Source organism: Protomyctophum parallelum (assembly GCF_964188405.1).
Source record: "Protomyctophum parallelum genome assembly, chromosome: 4".
Taxonomy (NCBI): Eukaryota; Metazoa; Chordata; class Actinopteri; order Myctophiformes; family Myctophidae; genus Protomyctophum; species Protomyctophum parallelum.
This window is the reverse complement of record NC_139700.1, coordinates 42,687,120-42,706,916: the sequence shown is the minus strand read 5'-3', so window position 1 is coordinate 42,706,916 and position 19,797 is coordinate 42,687,120. Positions and strand designations below refer to the sequence as shown.

At 42.8% G+C, this 19,797-nt stretch overlaps 1 protein-coding gene across 1 annotated transcript in view; it reads right to left on the bottom strand.

Annotated features, from left to right (window-relative positions):
• Positions 1–19,797, bottom strand: part of LOC310857824 (metabotropic glutamate receptor 8-like) — a 302,996-nt gene that overhangs the window by 44,129 nt on the left and 239,070 nt on the right. The window contains exons 7-9 of the mRNA XM_083763751.1: positions 15,735–15,874; positions 12,887–13,033; positions 10,648–11,436 (exon numbers count right to left, since the gene is read on the bottom strand). Coding sequence (XP_083619877.1) covers positions 10,648–11,436; positions 12,887–13,033; positions 15,735–15,874 — 1,076 coding nt within the window. The remainder of the gene's footprint in view (positions 1–10,647; positions 11,437–12,886; positions 13,034–15,734; positions 15,875–19,797) is intronic.

Sequence of the window (19,797 nt, the reverse complement as noted above, 5' to 3'; positions counted from 1 at the left end):
CTGCTATTCTTTCAACAGCTAAAGCATAATGCTTAAAACACCAAAGGGGTTCCCGCCCAAAATGGGTTAAACAACCGGCATGGGCTTTGAAACCATGTGGAATATTTCCAGAGTCTGCTGAGATAGTGGGCCACCCACATTTCACTTGGAAATGTGTCTTTTTTCATATTTTAAGAAGATTAAAAACATATTCTTATTTACAACTGTGGACTGTCGAGGTCCTTGCCCATGGCTGTGCGACTGATGAAGTTACAGCAGTACAGCTTCACAGTTGACCTAACAACAAAGTAGCCAGTCAGAGTAATAATTGTCCCTCGAGGCTATAGGAACCTATAGTCTATTCTAGAATCACAGACACAAGTAGAACTGCACTCGAAAGTAATTACGATATGTTTCAATATTGGTTGGGTAACAGGTATTGCATGTATACATGTGTACAGTATGTTAGTTGTAAGTTGAAAGTACTATACTGTGGTCGGCTGGCTTTTTATGTGCGTAATGCGTACAGTATGCTTGGTAGGTATATATACTGATGTTGATGGTGACGTAATTAAGATATGTTTCAATGTCGGGTTATAACTGGCTGTCGATGGTGACGTAATTAGGATATGTTTCAGTGTCGGGTGAATTAAAGGTAATTACCCGGTTTCCCAAAGGACACATGGTGTAAGAGGTATGGTGTTACACATGCTCAGATACCCTAGCTCTAGAACGCACACAGAAGCCTGTGACCATAGACATTCCGTGCATAGATGTGCCATGCAATGGTAGGCCTCAGGCCTCACTGCCTCAGGTCCACCATTTTTCCACATAGCTGACAGTAGGCTCTCTTTACTCTTAAATATATATATATATATATATACATACATACTGTACATACATACATCTGGCTATATCGGTATGCGGTCTAGCTTAAACTTGGACTCAGGGGGGTGGACGCCTCTGCCTTGCATAGTCCCCAGTGAATAGGCAGTTGGCCCTTCACTGGTAACCCTATTTTGGACTTATTTTAAATATATGAAGGTATTGCGGGCAGGAATTTTACCAAAAAGCCCCCCCTTTTAAAATACATACACACATACATACCTACATACATACATTTCAGAAGTTTTAGCAGTTTTTAAGGACCCACTTTTAGGCCAGTGCACCAGAGCAAACTCTTGCCTTTTTTTAAACCCTACCCATTTTAACCAAATACATACATACATACATACATACATACATACATGCATACACACATACATACATCTGGCTCTATCGGGCGTCTACACAAACACAATTGGCCTGTATTCGGGGAAGCGAAGCCAGGTGGGAACGGTGATAATTGTCACTGCACATCATAGGCGGGAGGAGTAGTACAAAGGCTCTATGTGCTTCCACAGGGGCTCGCTGGCAGGTGAGTCAGCAGGATACCGCAGTGACAACACAGCAGGTGTGTGGGGAGGAGTTGGCACAACAATAGAGGGTATGCGCATGCTTAAAGTGAATGGCACATCGAGTGGCAAAGCAACATGCAAAGTGACTTTAACATTGTTTAAAGTTGTTCCATGCAATCAGAAAGGACTTTTCTGTTTGGATGCATGGGACAGAAAGTAGTTTTTTGCCACTCAGTAGGCATTCCTGCATAACCTCCGGGTTTATAGCAATAAGCAAAAATCTTATATCATACCATAGCATAACAAGTACAATACTATGTACTATGTCTTGTACATGTTGTGACGGCCCGAAATGGTCCCCGAGCCGCCTGTCCGTGACACCTGTCACTCACCCCTGGGAACCGCCTATTGAAAAATGCCCCGTTGTTTGCGCCGGTGCGAGTGTGGAGGCAGACAGGCAGTGAGGGAGAGAGAACCGTCAGCGGTGGACCTGGCATGTGAACGAGGAAGTTAGCCCCTCGATTCGAGTGCGTTTGTGTCGTGTTTGCTCCGTAAAGTGGCGTAGCCTCGGGCGTGATCATCAAACCTGCAGAGCTACAAACAACATTCCAACGACGGACGACAATCAACTACAACGATCCCCATTCCCCGCATCTTGACCTGTCTATCCCTGTCACCTATAGCACACACGGAGCAGTGGTATTTCCCCCTTTATTATTTCAAGCCTCTTTTTGTTTGTTACTTTTGTTGTTTGGAGACTATTAAGAGCCGCGCTGCTCGGACAGACGGACAAGACATTTCCTTTATTAACATTCACGTTGCGTGCGTGGATCTGGATTCTGGAACGTCATACCGTTTATTTATTTATGAACTGAGTTTGATACGCTATGAATTGACGGGTGGTTCCGAGCGTAGGTTACGTGTGTAACTACGGTACTTTGAGTTGATTGCCTACTTTTGTTTATTTTGTTTATTTACAAACATTGGGTCTTGGGTCTTGTTTCATGAACTGTTTGTGTTTGGGTGGATTGAATTTCAATATATTACTTGAAACTGAGTTGAGAAAGTGTTTGTTGTTATTTCTTGGTAAAAGGGTTTGCATTTGAATATGTAAGTCCTGTGTCGATTTCACCAGAGTGGTTAACCCAGATGAGGAAGAACTCATAAAAAAAAAGGAGAAACATCTCTCTGGTAGACTAGATCTACCTGGCACCCCTAAAACAAATAACCATCTAAACGGAGGAAACCGTTACAATGTACATGACATTTATAACAAACCAAACCACTTGAAAATCGGTGGAGAATTCAGTGAGTCATGATTATTTTAATAGTGGAGAAACCTCCTGCTACACTTCCAGAGTTACATAAGGGTCCATTTGGAACGCCCCCAAGGAAAGTGAGGGTCGGTCTCTGGACCCCCACTTTGAGAACCATTGGTTCAGAGCAATGCACTGTGGGAGCAAGACAAAGTTGCAGGACTCCTAAAAGGGAGGCTAACATCTGTCTCAGTGCCACAAGACACTAGATGAGACTGTAGTGGGCCAGCATACTGGACCAGCATATGGACCAAACAGATGGCATTCGTCACCAAATTCAAGGGACACAGACATGCCCAGAATATCTTGTTTTGTGAGGAATGAATCTGTCCATTCGTTCATAATGATTTGTACCAGTGTGTCTAGACAATCTGACTAGAAATGTCATGGAAATATAAACGGCAAGCTATGTCTTATCGGTTTCTGAGCCAAATGCACCAATATAAAATGCACAAATGTTGATGGTGCTATGCATTGGCAGAACAACTTGGTACCGGGCCGAACCAGACTGCCAAGGCTTTTTTTTTTTTTTTTCAAGAAATTGCTCCAGACAAGTGGCTGTGAGCAATAGAGGCTGTCGTCACAGACACAGGGCCAGGGGGAGGGCTGTGTGTGTGTCTGTGTGTGTGTGTGTGTGTGTGTGTGTGTGTGTGTGTGTGTGTGTGTGTGGGGGGGGGGGGGGGGGGGGGGGGGGGTTGTTTATCAAACAGCCGGGCACAGCGGCAGCTAGTTTAGTGAACGACCACCAAAACAAAACAACACTCGAAACACAGCACAACAAGTTAGCGAAAAGTGATGAAAGAAACATGGAGGAGAAAAGGGAAGAAACTAAGACCACAGCAAAGAAAAGGAAATGCAGTTACAGTACAACAAAGACTGGGAAAGTATTTATCTGTGGGTGAAGCAAGCCTCACAAAAAATGTGTTGCTCAAAAGGAGGCTTCACTGTGTATGGATCTTATGGATATATACGTTCGTAATTGAACCAAAACAACATTCCAACAAAGATACGGTATAACAGCAGCTGAAATAACTAGTGTTTACCACACTCCCAGTCATACAGATCAGAAGTCTGTGAAAATAAGCTCTCATCAGTCATGTTTCCAGACTCTGATATTGCAAAGAAAATGACATGTGGTTGTACCAAGGCAGCATCCATAGTTACAGATGTGCTTGCACCTGCCTGTGTGGAGAGTTGTTTTGAGAGAATAAAAAAAACACCAGTTGTCCATGAAGTGACGAAACTGCCCACACTCTTTTCAGTTGCAGTAGTTGGCTTTGTTAGGAGGAGGATGCTTTGATAAAGTAAACATTTCTTTATTGGTTCCTTATTGGTTATAATTCATGTCTTCACAATCAAATCGAAGCCTCTTTGTTGGTTGGTTGGTGTATTGTAGAGTTGTATTGTTGGTTGGTTGTATTGTCCAGTTGTATTGTTGGTTGGTTGTATTGTTCAGTAAATAGTTCAATTAAATGCATTTCTGTTAAAGATGGAGTGCCACAATTTTTGTATTTTTCCAGGCTTTCATGTGTCTATGGGGTGACAGTACTTCATTAGACACCCTGGAGTCGTTTTTATGTGCAATGGTGTAATAACTTATTATTCCTGAATAATCTCATGAGTCTTTGGGGCCAAAACACATCTACAGTACATGTGTACACCTCATGTATGTCTAGAGGCAATCACTTCGAGACAGATGAATCTGTCAGCACCACTAATCCAAAGTAGTGGTGGTTAGTGTTATAATAGGTGTCCTATTATTGCTTGCTGAAGTAGGAACCTTTATTGCTTTGGTAGGAACCTTGCATATACAGGTGCGTGACGCACAGTACCTGTTGTTGGTTGCACTGAGCTGACCGGTTGTTTATTATTCTACTCTGAGCACTGAACTATATAATAAACTATTGCCCGGCTGGGCTAAAATACAATACTTATTTGGTAATTCTTAAGGAAAATAACACACTTTTACAGTTAGTAGGAATAAACACAGAATCAACAAGGAGGAAGTGGACTAGGAAAGGGGAGGAGCCAAGCAGAGTTCCTGTTTCTACACAAAAAGGCATCACTGCGTAGATATTAGTCTGGAATCTCTGTGTGGAACCTGCATTTCCAAGGGGGGGGATTTAAAAAAAAGAAGCCTCCGGTGATAAACGCACCCAATATTTGCATACTATAGTTTCTGATTGTGTGACTGTAAAGACGAATCGGAAGCGGGTCACATCTGCTTTATCCTCCGATCCTTTTCCAGTGATGTAAATAGGTTTTCAATGTAATGAGTCCCAGGATGCAGGGATGGGTCCTTTAGATGAGTCCCAGGGACATTTTATGAGTCCAACTTCAACGACGTTAGTAGTCATATTTAGCCATTTTTTTCTTTTTACAAATTGCAGCATTTAACTCCCATTTCATTTTATATGGTTATAATGTGGTTATATTCATGTAGAAAACAGTAGTAGAAATGATTATTATAACTAAAGCTAGCAAAAATTAACTAGAATAAAAAAACAGTACATTAGTACAGTAGTGCATCCCGTGGATGCAGAGGTCGTTGTTTTATTAACGCCCTGGGCAAAATGCACCCTATTTTAATCTCTCTTAGAGCTTCCGTTGCTCCAGACTGTATGCCGGAAACATTTGAACATTGTTGGAGGCAACCGTCTGGCTCCGGAGACTACTGGGGAACATATAAGGTTAGTGGCCCTGTGCCAAGATGAGTCCTGCAATACCCACTGTGTACCAAAGCCAAAATCAACTCATGTATTACTCTCTTAAATTCTCCTCTGAAGTCCAGTAACCCCATGCTTATCCAACCCTATACTATCTGTCAGTACACGTCATTGTCTTCCCTGTGGTGAGGGTTATAGTTTTATAGACAGACTTGTCTTGGCTTACATCCAGCCCACCATCCGCAGTGTTGATAACTGCATAGGACGAAAAATGTTCGTCGACTACCTTTTTCCACTGACGAAAACTAAATGGAAACTAAATAAAAACTAAGCTATGATGACTAAAACTAAGACAATTTCGTCGACAAATAAAAACTAGACTAAAATGTTAGGTAGGGACTAGTGGACAAGAGATCCATTATAATTCATTTTACAATTAGTTGCATGCTGAAAATAGATTATCCACAACGCGCTGCGACGCGTTGTGACGCGTTGTGAGCTTGTAGATCGTATATTTTCCGTAGATTTAGTCGACTAAAATCTTATGATATTTAGTCCACTAAAACTAGACTAACGCTAAAACATTCCAGATGACTAAATTAAAACTATTCAAGAGACTATGACTAAAACTAAAATAAAAATGTGCTGCCAAAAACAACACTGCATCCTACGGGAATAGGATGAGGTCGTAGCTTCACTGATTCCTCTTCTTCGTCGTCGTATGGGGGATTAATGGCGGGCTGTGGGGGAGTGTGTGTTGTTGGTGTGGTTGTGTTGCAACACTGGAAGAAGCTCCCAAGGCCATGTTTGTTTTGTGACTCTGCTATTATGTGGCCCGGGGCCTGCTATAGGGGTGCCTCAGAAAAAGCTGAATATCTAGTTTGGTATACCCAGGGCGCTACACAGGGCATAGTGTCTGTTTGTTGTTGTTTGCACAGGGGGTTGGTAGTGGCAAATATAGTCTGCCCACGCCAACAAGTGCATGATAAAAGATGACGAGAAAATCATCCAAGGTTGCTTACTTTTTAATCCATTTAGGCCCGACGTATATATGAAAGAATATATATTAAAAGATTTGTGCCGCATTTTCACTGTTAAAAGAAAATCACACCTGTGTGAACTGAGTGGTGCAATCCCCCCCCCCCCCCCCCCCAATCTCTCTCTCTCTCTCTCTCTCTCTCTCTCTCTCTCATTAGCAGGCAGCAGGCACAGCACTATGCCTTTCTGGCGCCCCCTACTGGTACTAATATAAACATAAACATAAACATAAAGCTTAGTTAAAACACCAAAAGGGGTTCCCGTACATAATGGGTTATAACATCAATCAAGGCTAGATTAGATAGGAACATTCAAAAGGCAGCTGTATATAATATTATGTCTGTCTGACATGAAACTATTTTGTATTCACTCTAGCAGGATGAAAGCACCATTCAGAGGTATTTCAGGGTTATTTCACACTGTGTGACTCAATGAAGCGGTGGTTCTCAACCTGTGGGTCGGGACCAACAGGGGGGTCTGAACCAAGTCTCCGAACATGATTATGGGGCAGATGACAGTAACGTGACAGTAAGGACTTTTAAGACCTTTTTATGACTAAACTATACAAACATACAAACACTGTTCAAACATTGGCCAGATTGTCAAATAATATAAGAAAGAGAATAGTGAAAATAGCTGATCTACAAACTCACAAGGCCTGCGTTGCGAGGTGCGGCAAGTTTGTTGATCGGCAATTTTCCTACAATATTTATCTGTGGAACCGAGTCGAAAATGTAATGTCTCAACTCTTTCATATATCGCAACTCTACAATTCCAAGTGCTTGTCAAGGTTCAAATATGATTGTTTGGGGGGGGGGGGGGTGAAAAACAGTGTGAAAAACACTGCAATAATATAATAATAACAAGTTTGTACACATTTTGTCTGTGTAGGCGTAAGTGGAAGTGGAGGCGTTTGAAGTTTCTCGAGGGAACCAGTGTTTTCAGGAGTTAGCACAGCAATGTTGCATGCCATCCTGACTTCTCACTCTGCCTGGCATATTGTCTAGTCTCTCGAGCCAGAATGTTGACTCAGAGAATTTAGCAAATGCTTCTGTCAATTCGGGAGTATAGCGGATATTTATGCAACTCGGTTTCATCTTTTGCCGTCATGTACATTTGTCCTAGATAGGCTAATCAGAAATGGGGGAGAACATATATTTTCGTGAACGGAAAAGGCAGATGACAGATTCGTTTCTGGTGAAAAAAGTATTTAGTTAAGTAAAAGTATCATTAGCAATACTGCAATATAGAACTACTCAGTTACAAGTAAAAGTCCAGAAATCAAAATGTACTTGAGTAAAAGTAAAAAGTATTGGTTTTCAGGGGTTGCAGATCCAGGCTCTATATAGCATTCAGAGATTGTGGTAAAAGATGGCCAATGCGAGACTATAGCCTGTATCCAATGCTCATGGTACGAGAGCATTATATCTGGTGATGTGACACTATTAAGTTTTACCGCCAGCATTAATTAATCTATCTATCGTGCATTGCCAAAGTTTTTACGCACGCAACCCTTATTTTTAAGAGCCAAATATCTGTAACCGGATGTTATAATCACAAAATGCTGTGTGTGGTGTCTTGACCGGTTGTTGTTCTCTCGGTCTGTGGTGAAAAAACCCGACCGCGAGTATCACAGCACCTGCTGTCGGCCGTTGAAAAACGTTGTTTTCACCAGAAACGACATTCATTGCGCCGATGTGGAGATACAGGCCTTTGAAAGCAGCACATAGAGAAGTGAATGCGCGCGCCTCTTCAAAATGGCCACAGCCACTGTCCCACTTTGACTGTTATGCTAACGAGTGGCAGCTAACGATTCGATTGGATCAAAACATGGATTAAATAATAGAAAACCCTGGAAAACGTAGGCTACGTTTCTGGCAGGCTAGACGATTAATTTCTGCACTGCTGCTGTATAGCTTTATGGATGTGTGCTCTGACCCGACCTCAAATAGGACATCCCTGTTGTTGGCAAGATTAACATTCAGTGATTTATCAGCCAGTATAGAGCTCTTGAACTGTGAATAGTGTCACACACACACACACACACACACACACACACACGCACGCGCACACGCACGCGCACACGCACACGCACACGCACACAGAATATGGGGTAAAATATGACCTTTAAAACAAACCAAAAAGTAGTTTGTCTACATTGTGCGAGTAAACAGAAACACAGGCTCAATATGAGCGGTCGATTCCACACCTGTGCCAGGCGGCATAACAGTTAGGCTATTGTCACGGCGTATGGCTTCATCAGTAACAACGCTGTGTGCAATCAAAGGGAAAAAGCAGTGAGACGTGGGCGTGCATACAATGGAGCAGACAAACTCAATACCTCAACCAAACCCCAGTCAATATCAGTGTTATCAAGTAATATCCCAGTATTCATGAACCTCCATTCCATACATATCAGTGAGCACACTAGCAGCAAGGTTGAAGTTCCTTTTTTTACCCCTTCTTATTTTTCTTTTTTCCATTTTGCTTAAAAAGGACAACTTCACCCATCTTCAAACTATCACAATAGGTTTTGGCGGTAAGTCCCTGTGACATACTAGCGCCATGTGTGGGGGTGTACTTGTACAAGCTGCCCTCACACAACAGAAACACAAGATAGGTTCCTGACATAATATGGTAAATGGTCAAATGGTCACTGATGCATTTACATAGCGCCTTTATCCAAGGTGCTTTATAATCGTGCATTACATTCACCCATTCACACAACAAATTCATACATCATTGGCGGAGGAAACCATTCAAGGCACCAACTTGCTCATTGGGAGCAATTAGGGGTTCAGCGTCTTGCTCAAGGTTTGACACGAACTCTGGGGGAGCAATGGATCGAACTGAGAACCTTCCGGTTCCTGCCGCTCTACCCCTGAGCTACTGAGGCCCCCACCATATGGGCCACATGGTGTCGGAACTGTTGGTTACCAAAAAGGCTACTTCCTTAATATTCTAAAAGTAAAACAAAGTAACTTGACACCAACGTTTCCAAATTAGTGTTGTGGAGTAAAACGTCCAATATGTGCCTCTATTAGAGGGTTAGAAGTATGTAGTATTAAAAATGTACATGCTGTACAATACTGTAAAGTAAAAGTACCTCATAATTGAACTTGAGTACGGTGATTGAGTAAATGTTCATAGCTACTGTACTTCCCACCACGGCTCAGTTCTTACAGAACACCTTTGACAGTACAGGCCATCGTATTACACAAAAGTGCACATTTGCACAACCTACAGTACGGCAGAGAAATCTGATGACGAAGCTCCGGCCGTTTCTCTATTATAGTCGCTTCTCGAGGGAGGAATCTCTAAATATGTAGAGGGATATATTAGTCCACTGAATGTGTGTGTACTGTACATAACATACTGTACACGGTATACCACGACGAGCTGAAGGTCAGCGTGTTCCCGCCGCCGTACTTACTGCACTGTATTGTGGTGTTTTTTCTAAGTCTGACGCGGCAGAAATAATTGCGTTATTATTCACAGGTGGATCGTCTGCACCTGCAGACCATTCATCTCTGATTCTCTGTACGGCGCTCCGGCTGCAAGCCTTTAACAATACCTCCGCGAGGGAGGGAGCCTGCATGAATTCATTACTGAGCATTAACATGTTGAATCACAGCAGTGAGATGCATGCTGTACATGCCCTGTGGTGGCAAAGAAACCACTTGAACCCATTCAAGCATCCCTGTTCCCGGGGAGGAAGTTCGGCAAAAATATCTGATCTACAAGCTCACAACGCGTTGCAACACAACACATTGTGAGCTTGTAGCTATGTTAATTTTTGCCAAATTGATTATGTGACCAGATTTGACTGAGAGCCTGCCATCACGCAAACTCCAGCTTTTCACCAGAGGAGAAAAACTATTTATTTTCTCCGAAATGAGTTAATAGCACAGGCAGACTCTTCACATACTAGAGCCTGTCTGAAAATAAGTAAATGTAAATATGAAATAAAATTCTAAAAAAATGCAATGGCAGCCCCTCAAATTTAGTCACATATTGATATCTGTATATGTATTTGAGTGAAACAAGTGCGTGCCAAATGCATTCTTTACAGGTCAGATTTATCAAGTATAGAGGGTCTAAATGGTACTGAAATTGCAGCTCAACCAAAGCTAATTCATCAGTATAGTATAGTGTATGACGGAGGACACGATTATCGTCCCATCCCTACAACCGACTGTGATCCGACTGCGTCACCCGTTAACAAACCACCAATAGACGCATGCCGCTTACCCTCTCCGCCGACTGCGCCGTCCCAAAGAAGATGGGTATGAAGGCCAGCCATATGATGCAGGTGGTGTACATGGTAAATCCAATGGGCTTGGCCTCGTTGAAGGTCTCGGGCACGCCGCGCGTCTTGATGGCGTACACAGTGCACGTGACCATCAGCAGGATGCTGTAGCCCAGCGAGCAGATGAGCGACAGGTCCGAGATGTCGCACTTGAGCACGCCGCGCGCCGCCCCGGGGTCCTGCGTGCGCTGCTCGCCGTAGTCCACGAAGGTGTGCGGCGGGTCCGCGGCGAACCACACCAGCACGCCCAGCAGCTGCACCGAGATGAGCGAGAAGGTGATGGCGAGCTGCGACGCCGGCGAGATGAAGCGCGGCGCCGTCACCGCCGTCTTCCCCTGCTCGAAGATGCGGTGGATGCGGTTGGTCTTGGTGAGCAGCGCCGCGTTGCTGAAGCACATGCCCAGGCCCAGGAAGACGCGGCGGAAGGAGCACACGGCCACGTCGGGCGCGGCGATCATGGGGAAGGTGATGACGTAGCAGAGGAAGATGCCCGTGAGCAGCACGTAGCTCATCTCGCGGCCCGAGGCGCGCACGATGGGCGTGTCGTTGTGGCGCACGAAGGTGCCGATGACGAAGGTGGTGGCCACGATGCCCAGCATGGAGATGAAGACGGGCACCATGGCCCAGGGCGAGCTCCACTCCAGCTTGATGATGGGGATGGCCTGGCAGCCCGTGCGGTTGAGGTCGGGGCGCTGCTCGTAGGGGCACAGCTCGCAGGTGAACTGGGAGGCCTGCAGGTGGGAAGGGAATCGAGGGAGGGTTATAGTGATATTGTTTTGGTTAAAAGAAAAAGTATTTTAGTTTTTAGTTTTGTTAAAAGGTTAAGCCATTCTGGGCGGGAACCCCTTTTGGTGTTGTAAGCATTCTGTTATACTTTAGCTATTGAAAAATGGCAGATCTACAAGCTCATAGCACGGCACTCTGTGCAGCGCTATGAGCTATTAGATCTGCTATTTTTTTTAAAGTCGTGAAAACATGTTCACATAATTATATTCTTTCCCAGCGGACATTTTTTATTCAAATCTTTGCTTCTGGGAGGTCCCATGGGACAACATATTTTCAGATGGGGGTCCATTGCCAAATACAGAGTCCTTGACATGAAAATGTTTGACAACGACTGACATAGAAACATAGGTTTTTCAGAAAACTGTCTGGGTTAAAGCTCGGCCAGGCTGGAATAAACGGTCCGGACACCTATAGGCTACTAATCCAGCCTGTCAGCGTGTCGCAGGTTCAAACCCCGATCCCGACAACCTTTGCTGCCTGTCACTACCCATCTCTCTCTCCCCATTTCCTGTCAGCTTACTGTACAGTGTACACTATCAAATTAAGGCAGAAAAAGCCTGACAAAAAGGTTAAAGCTATATATTCTGATGGTAATCATTGATATCATGAGTTTGTTCAGTAACAGGAATCTCCCTGTGTTTAATCAAATACCATTTTAGATGTGTGACAAAATGTCAACCAAACAGAAGAAAGGACACACGTATCAGCTTAATTTTTAGTGTTCCGGTTCCAAATTTGTCTGCTCATTTCATTGTCTGTCATCACTTCCACTTGTTTAATCTCTACCCTGACTGAGTTCTCTATCCTGATTGGATACGGTATCCCGACCTGAAAATGTATTTTCTGTTAAATAATGAGCTAGAGATACATGGAGAAAGAAAAACACTATAGCAATGAGTACTATCAGAATATAGAGCTATTTAACACTTATTTTAACCAAAGAAAATCACTTACCACCTCAATAAAAGAAAGCAAGAAAGCAATAATCAATCCCTAGCTTGGAATCCACTGATCCACGATTTCCTATCGTCAGTATTTCTTTGCATAACACAGAATAAATTAAGCGGTTAATCAATGTGTTGATAGAACATTGTTATATAAAAAATAAAAATAAGACATACTGTACATCTGGAATATTTGATTAATCCAAAAAGTAATCGATACAATAAATATTGGCACAAAATATTGGCACAAGGGGAGGAGGCCCCGGGTCAGACAAAGGCGCAGATGGAGGGATCCCCCAGGAGGAAGTCACTAACGTTGGTCTGGAGAGGGAAGTCTGGAGCGCTCTGGTGGAGCTGTTGCCCCCGCGACCCGACTACGGATAAGCGGTTGAAGATGGATGGATGGACAGAAGAATAATGGATACTGTAGTTCTCTAGCCGTACTGTATACCTGGTAGTGATAGCCCTCACAGCGCTCGCAGTGCCAACAGCACGGCACTCCCTTCACCACCTTCTTCCTCTCGCCCGTCTGGCAGGGCAGGCTGCACACAGAGGCCGGGATGGACGGGTCTCCGCTGGCCCACTGCAGGGCATCCATCTGAGATGGACGAGAACAGAGAGAATGAACAAAGCTTTACCACTTAGCAGGAGTCTTTTTACCCATGTCTCCTTCTTGGCTCCTGAACTTCAGGGGGAGGACCATGCAAAACATGTCCCTCCCGGGATGAACCGGGATGACTGACAGGTCATGTTGAAGGGCTGTCGTCTGCGCCATTGCGGGGGAGGGATAAAATAAGGATGCCAGGTTGAAAGTGTTTATATGGACTATAATATAGGGTAGAATATAGGGTTAAGCAATTATAAATGGGATTGGTTTTTAAGTCAAAAGGGCTTTACTTCTGCAGAGTGAGAGCCACAATGGAGGGTATGCACATGCATAAAGTGAATGGCAAATCCAGTGACAAAGTGACTTCAATGTCGTTTAACATTGTTTAATGCAATCAGATAGGACTTTTCTGTTTGGATGTATATGGGCTGTCAAGGACAGAAAGTAGTTTTTTCCACTCAGTAGGCGTTTCCGCATAACTTCTGGGAATGATGATGATGTGACGTGCATACCCTCCCTATAGACTCTATAGTATAGAGGGAGGAACTTTTATGAGTCGCTGTGAGCTTGACGAACGGCTATTTTCACAATTGTTACCTCTTTCTTAGGTAACATTTGACATAATTGCCAATGTTTGACGATTGTATAGTATAGTTGGTTCATTACTTGAATTTAGAGGCATTAAAAGGGTCTTAAAAGCCCTTACATTTTCCCTTAAAGGTATATTCAGTGATTTCACTCAAAAAACCTTAGGTTTCGTTTTTGGCTGGGACCTAAGCCTTTCATCCAATCAGGATAGAGAGCCAAAAACGAAACCTAAGGATTTTTGACCCCCAGGGGTTAACTGGGGACAGGGAGGAACTCCGTATATGGTCAGCACACTCTATAGTAGAGAGGATTATCACAACAAAACAAAAAAATAAGTGATATTTGAATTAAGTGAAATCACTGAATATACCTTTAAGAAATGTACATATACTGTATCCTGTATACACTTCTACTGTATAATGGTTTGTTTATTGTTGAGTGAGAAAACAGTGACTAGGGGATGGAGACCCCAAATGAAACCCCTGACCCCCCGGCACTCAGTCTGCAGCAACTGGGGTTAGTGCCTTGCTCAGGGAAATCACGATGGCAGGAAAGCCTATGTTGTCTGCTTGTGTTTTTTTTTGTTTTTGTAAATGAACACAATTTAATTAAGTAAATTAACAAAAAAAAAATGTAAATTCACACAAAAGCATCAAAAGTAGCAGCTCCACAAATGTAGATCTGCTACTTTTGATGGTTTTTTTTTTTTTACATATGAGGTTTCCACCCGACAGAGACGATATGCTATATACTGTAGCAACATTAATTTTAAAAAACATTTTGGAATAAAACAAAATTTTCAAGTTTTTCAAACAACGTATAGGTTAGGATTTAGAAAGCACTTTTAAAATTGGCCTCTGGTCTAAATAGGCTAAAGATGATTGTTACTCATCACTGCCACCCCTTTGTCCTGTTAATTTTGATGACTGATCATCAGTCCATCGCTGATAGGTGATTGGTTCAATGACAGTGACGGATGAGGACAGTTTTTTTTTTTTTTTTATTATTATTTTTATCCCACAATTTTGCACCCCATTTTTTCACCCAGTGTCAATTATCTAATGTAATCCTGGGCGCTACACTTCCTCAACCTGGGGGGCCGGGGGGGGGGGGCAGCGGACTGACCTCATGCTTCCTTCTATGCATGAGGAGTCCAAGCTTCTTCTTTTCACCTGACAGGGGGGGGGGTTCCCCAGCTGGACGTAGCGCGTGGAAGGAACACGTTATTCTGACCAGTTCCTTTCCCCTCCACAGGCACCCCGGCTGGCCAGGGGGAGATAATGACACATTAAGTCATTTTCCTTCTGTTCACCCAACGGACAGGAGTCAGGGTCAGCCCTAAATTACATTAGCATTTTTCAGGTCCGTACACAACGGGACTGTTTCTTTTGTATGATTAATTCACATAATCAGGGCTAGGAGGGATTCTGACTCATATAATATTAATTATTTTAAATCCCACAGAACAAACTAAAGACAGTTGCTTCCCCACTCAAACACACTTGCCCGTCGGGCAATATGGAAGCAAACTCCACTTTCCGGTAAAATTACTTTCCACGGGTAGTCGAGCAACCGTTAGTGTCAACCCCTAAGTGCTGATTTGTCATGAGTGAATGCACACAGAGTGAATGCACACAGAGCGAACTTCATATTTTTTGGGGGAATGAATGAAATTATTCATATTTTTGGGGGGAATGAATGAAATTATTCAAAATCATTGAGGGACCAGGGACACTAATGGATATATACTTATACTAACTCTGAGAGTGAAGAAATTGAGCTAAACGGACCCGCTACGGGTCGGTTTAGTGTGAAGCAGCTTGATGTACAAGAACATCCCCTGGACATGATGCTAGTATGTCGCAGGGACTCACCCCCAATCCAGTCCTTGTTGCTGAATGCCAAGCACGTCCCCATTTTCAGTGTCTTTGGTATGACCCCGGCCGGGGATCGAACGCTGACCTCCCAGTCTCAGGGCGGACACTCTAACCACAAGGCCACTGAGCTGGTCAAGTTGACTGTTTATACGGTTCATTAAACTGTGACAACAGCTACACAGGGTAAGAGAGCTATAGAGGAGGAGTTGGACTCCAGGAGGTCTTACATTGAGATGGAGCTGATTGGTCCAGGTTCCGATGACCTTGTACTCCATGGCGGACCTGTTGCTGATCTGGTACTGGAAGATGTCGTAGCGTCCCGGGGCGTCGCCGTTCTCGTTGAAGACCACCGGAGTGCCGGCACTTCCTGGAAGGCATGGAGACAATAATAATTGTCAGAAGATAGTTTTTGATTGAGGTTCTGACAAGAAAACAAAAATACAGTTTGTGTAGAACCACCCATTCTGTTGACAGCGTACAGTACCTTAAAACACAACACAAACACAAAGCACGTACCATAATAACTAGCTAACATTAGGTTAGACTTGATGATACTATCCCCTCTAATTTAAGGCACAAATATTTATCCCTATTTTTGGTCAGACGGAATTAAATACATGCATTTCCTTTTGGGAAATGTAGACAGTTTGATAATATCACAACTTAATTACAAATGTGTGGTAACCACATTTATACATTTGCATCTGTATTTTGGTTAAATGTTCTAAAATCTGTCATTATGTTTCTTCTAAACTGATATACAGTCTACAGTCACAAGACAGCCCAATGTGACACGTTGTTGTGAGCTTGTGATTTGCTATTTTTGCTATTAATTTCTTGTACAAAGTAAATCTATAGGGTTTTGATTTGTTACAAATCAGTCTTTTAGTTTACCCGTTGGCTTGTCACAGGAACAGCTATACAAATGCCACCTGACTGACTAGCATTGTTCACATTCATACATTAGTGCTGAAAGAGAGAGCACATTATTAAAAATATCTGGGGAAGGCGTTATAATATTACTATTATTATACAACTGGTCGTTTCGAGGAAGCAATCTGATTGTTTGAAACTCGGTGGCGCCGCTAGGCTATAGCTCTAGCTTCTTGGGACATTTGTGGTCGTAGTGGCTTCATCTGTCATTAAAAATGTGTTTTCGTCTCGTTCTTGCAGCAACACAGGCGCACACCCTCTCGTGTAATATTGCTTAATTAAATCCAGTTTCATGGAGTTGTAGGAACAAGAGAGTTGAGAAAAAGAGTGGATGTGTAGTATCAGATAAAGCTCTTCATCTAAAAAAAGAAAAAGGGCATTGCCAACAACAGTGATTCTCAAGCCGCGAGTGTATTGCAATTTAGCCCTCAAATAATATATTGGCAAATCGCAAAGATTTTAATGAATTATAAAATTTGTTTTCATTGTGATACAGGTAAATATACTATTGATCCAAGCCAGAACACAATCGACTGATTGACCATACAAATATAAACATGCTCTTGAAAATGCACACGGCCCACAATCAAAGTCAGATGTAATCGTACAGGCTGCACACAACAGTCGCATCTCTCTCTCTCTCTCTCACACTCTGATGGAAGTGCAGCGCTCTCCCTCTCTCTCTCCCTCTCTCTCTCTCATCACCCTCTCGGAATCTCTCCCTCTCTTGCTCTCTCTCTCTCTCTCTCTCTCTCTCTCTCTCTCTCTCTCTCTCTCTCTCTCTCTCTCTCTCTCTAATAATCTCCCTCTCTCTCCCCCTCCCATTTTCTCTCACTATCCCTCTCTCCTTCTCTTCTTCTCTCTCTCAGCACTTATGGGTCTTCGTTACAACCACGCTCTCACCAACCCTGAGAGTTGAGCTCCATGAGGGCTCTTTAATGATGTCAAAGTGTGCTAGTTTTGACCCATGTATGACCCTTCATGTTGTACAAAGTGCATATTGCAGGCAAACTGAAATGTATTGTCACCCCATGACATACATATTGTAATATCAGCCAATATGGTTTTAGGCTGGCTTATTCTTTATAAATCTCTGCTGCCTGGTTACTATTCAGAAACAAACAAAGAAGTTCCCAATGCATCCATTCTGGTTATTATATAGGCACAAGCTCTTGTTAATAATATTCATTGGGTCAACATTTATAAATCCCACAGACACACTTAACAACTTTCACTCTCAAAATGTTTATAAAATGGCGCATAAGGCACCGTGTTAGCTTGTAGGTCAGCAATTTTCATTACTTTTGTGCGACACGCTTGTACGACAGCAAGGTATATTAATCTGTGACAGAAACATAAAACGTAGAAAGATACTGTAGAACGTTGTGTTTCTGCCGCAACGGCAACGGAATAAAACGTTGTGGCTTTACGATCCTCGTTTCGCTTTGCAATGCATTCCCCTGCTTCCCCGCAGGTGAGATGATGAACAAGCTCTCTAATGAGCATGTGGTTGCTGTCAGACAGAAGCCGTGTCTCCGTATTTCTTGCAAATTAATGCCCTGGCCTATACTGTACTTTTTTGATCAAACCCCTAGATCTCCATAATCCATATACAGTATGGAGCCGGCCAGGAACTCTACATCTGACCTTGCACGGACGCCAGATTAATAGTTTAACTCCTGCTTCTAAACTGTGCTGTATTAAGAAGCTGTTGTTTCAGCACCCTCAGGGCATCTTACTGGTTATTTTTTACTCAAGTTGATGATGTTAACACTGCGCAAAAAGCATGTCAATTTACCAACAAACTCCGGTAAACTCCCGAAATGTACCATCACCCCCGTATGTACTGTTTCGGGTTTATGATCCGGTTGGGAGTGGTTGATATCGTTAGGTCATGTTGTAGTCATTGTTTTGTAGTCATCAGGATGATATCGTTAGGTCATGTTGTAGTCATTGTTTTGTAGTCATCAGGATGATATCGTTAGGTCATGTTGTAGTCATTGTTTTGTAGTCATCAGGATGATATCGTTAGGTCATGTTGTAGTCATTGTTTTGTAGTCATCAGGATGATATCGTTAGGTCATGTTGTAGTCATTGTTTTGTAGTCATCAGGATGATATCGTTAGGTCATGTTGTAGTCATTGTTTTGTAGTCATCAGGATGATATCGTTAGGTCATGTTGTAGTCATTGTTTTGTAGTCATCAGGATGATATCGTTAGGTCATGTTGTAGTCATTGTTTTGTAGTCATTAGGCCGGAACCGTCAATTTGGAACTTCCTCTCCCTCAAACCGATTTTTCCCAATAGAAGCCGCAGGCTACGAGAGAACGAGTCACGCTTTTATTGTTGTTCTTCCGGTTTGAGGGAAAGGAAGTTCCAGATTGAGGGTTATTATGAGCAGCAAACACTATTTTAAATGTAGTTTTTATTAGCAGATGCATTCCATATATTCCATAGGGCTGGACCACATATGCACAAATGCCATATGGTGGTATATGGCTTATGGCTTATAGCCAGGGATCCTTTCAAATGAAAATGAAAAGGCGATGTTTTTTGCACATAAAAGGTTTCCACCCTACAAGGACCATTTCTAAGTAGATTCCAAATGGACCGTGCGTCTTCTTCGAGTTAGCACAGCGTGATTATTTGCTCAGAGCGATGTTTATGTTTATATCCTGTTATGTTTTTCATAGCAACGCTGGCTGCGGAATAATTTAAATTACATCTGTTCTATATTTGGTCTCAGCTTATGGATTTTAATGCTGCTGTTGTTTACTCGTACACCAAATTGCATTATTTGTAAAGTTGGTCCTATATGTATTTATTTGCGAATAGTGGAAATGCTTGATTTAATGTTACATAATATTAATGAGATGTGTTCTCGTCTGTGGACGTGGTTGGTTTACCGCCCACTGGGGGTGTCCGTTGAGATGACTTCCAACATACAAACATTCAAACAACTATAAATATTTGGGAAAAACGAAATGCAGATCTACAAGCGCACAATGCACTGCAACACGACATGTTGTGAGCTTGTAGATTGGCTACTTTCGGCAAAGAGTGTTGGTGTAGAGGGAGAAAGTATACAGACCCATATATGGGGGACACATGCAACCAAAGTAGGAATGGCACGCAAACTCCACACAGTACAATAGAACCGTGTCAGGATGACTTCATCCATTATTAAGACCTGAAGTATGGATTCTACAAAACAGTTTTATGAAACAAACAGAAAAAAACACGTTCTCAAACTATTTCATGCCAAGGACCCCCAATATTATTATGTATTTGTGTGTACGTATTCAAAGATGCTGACAAATTGTCATGATATTTCAAAAATGTATATCTGCTATTCAA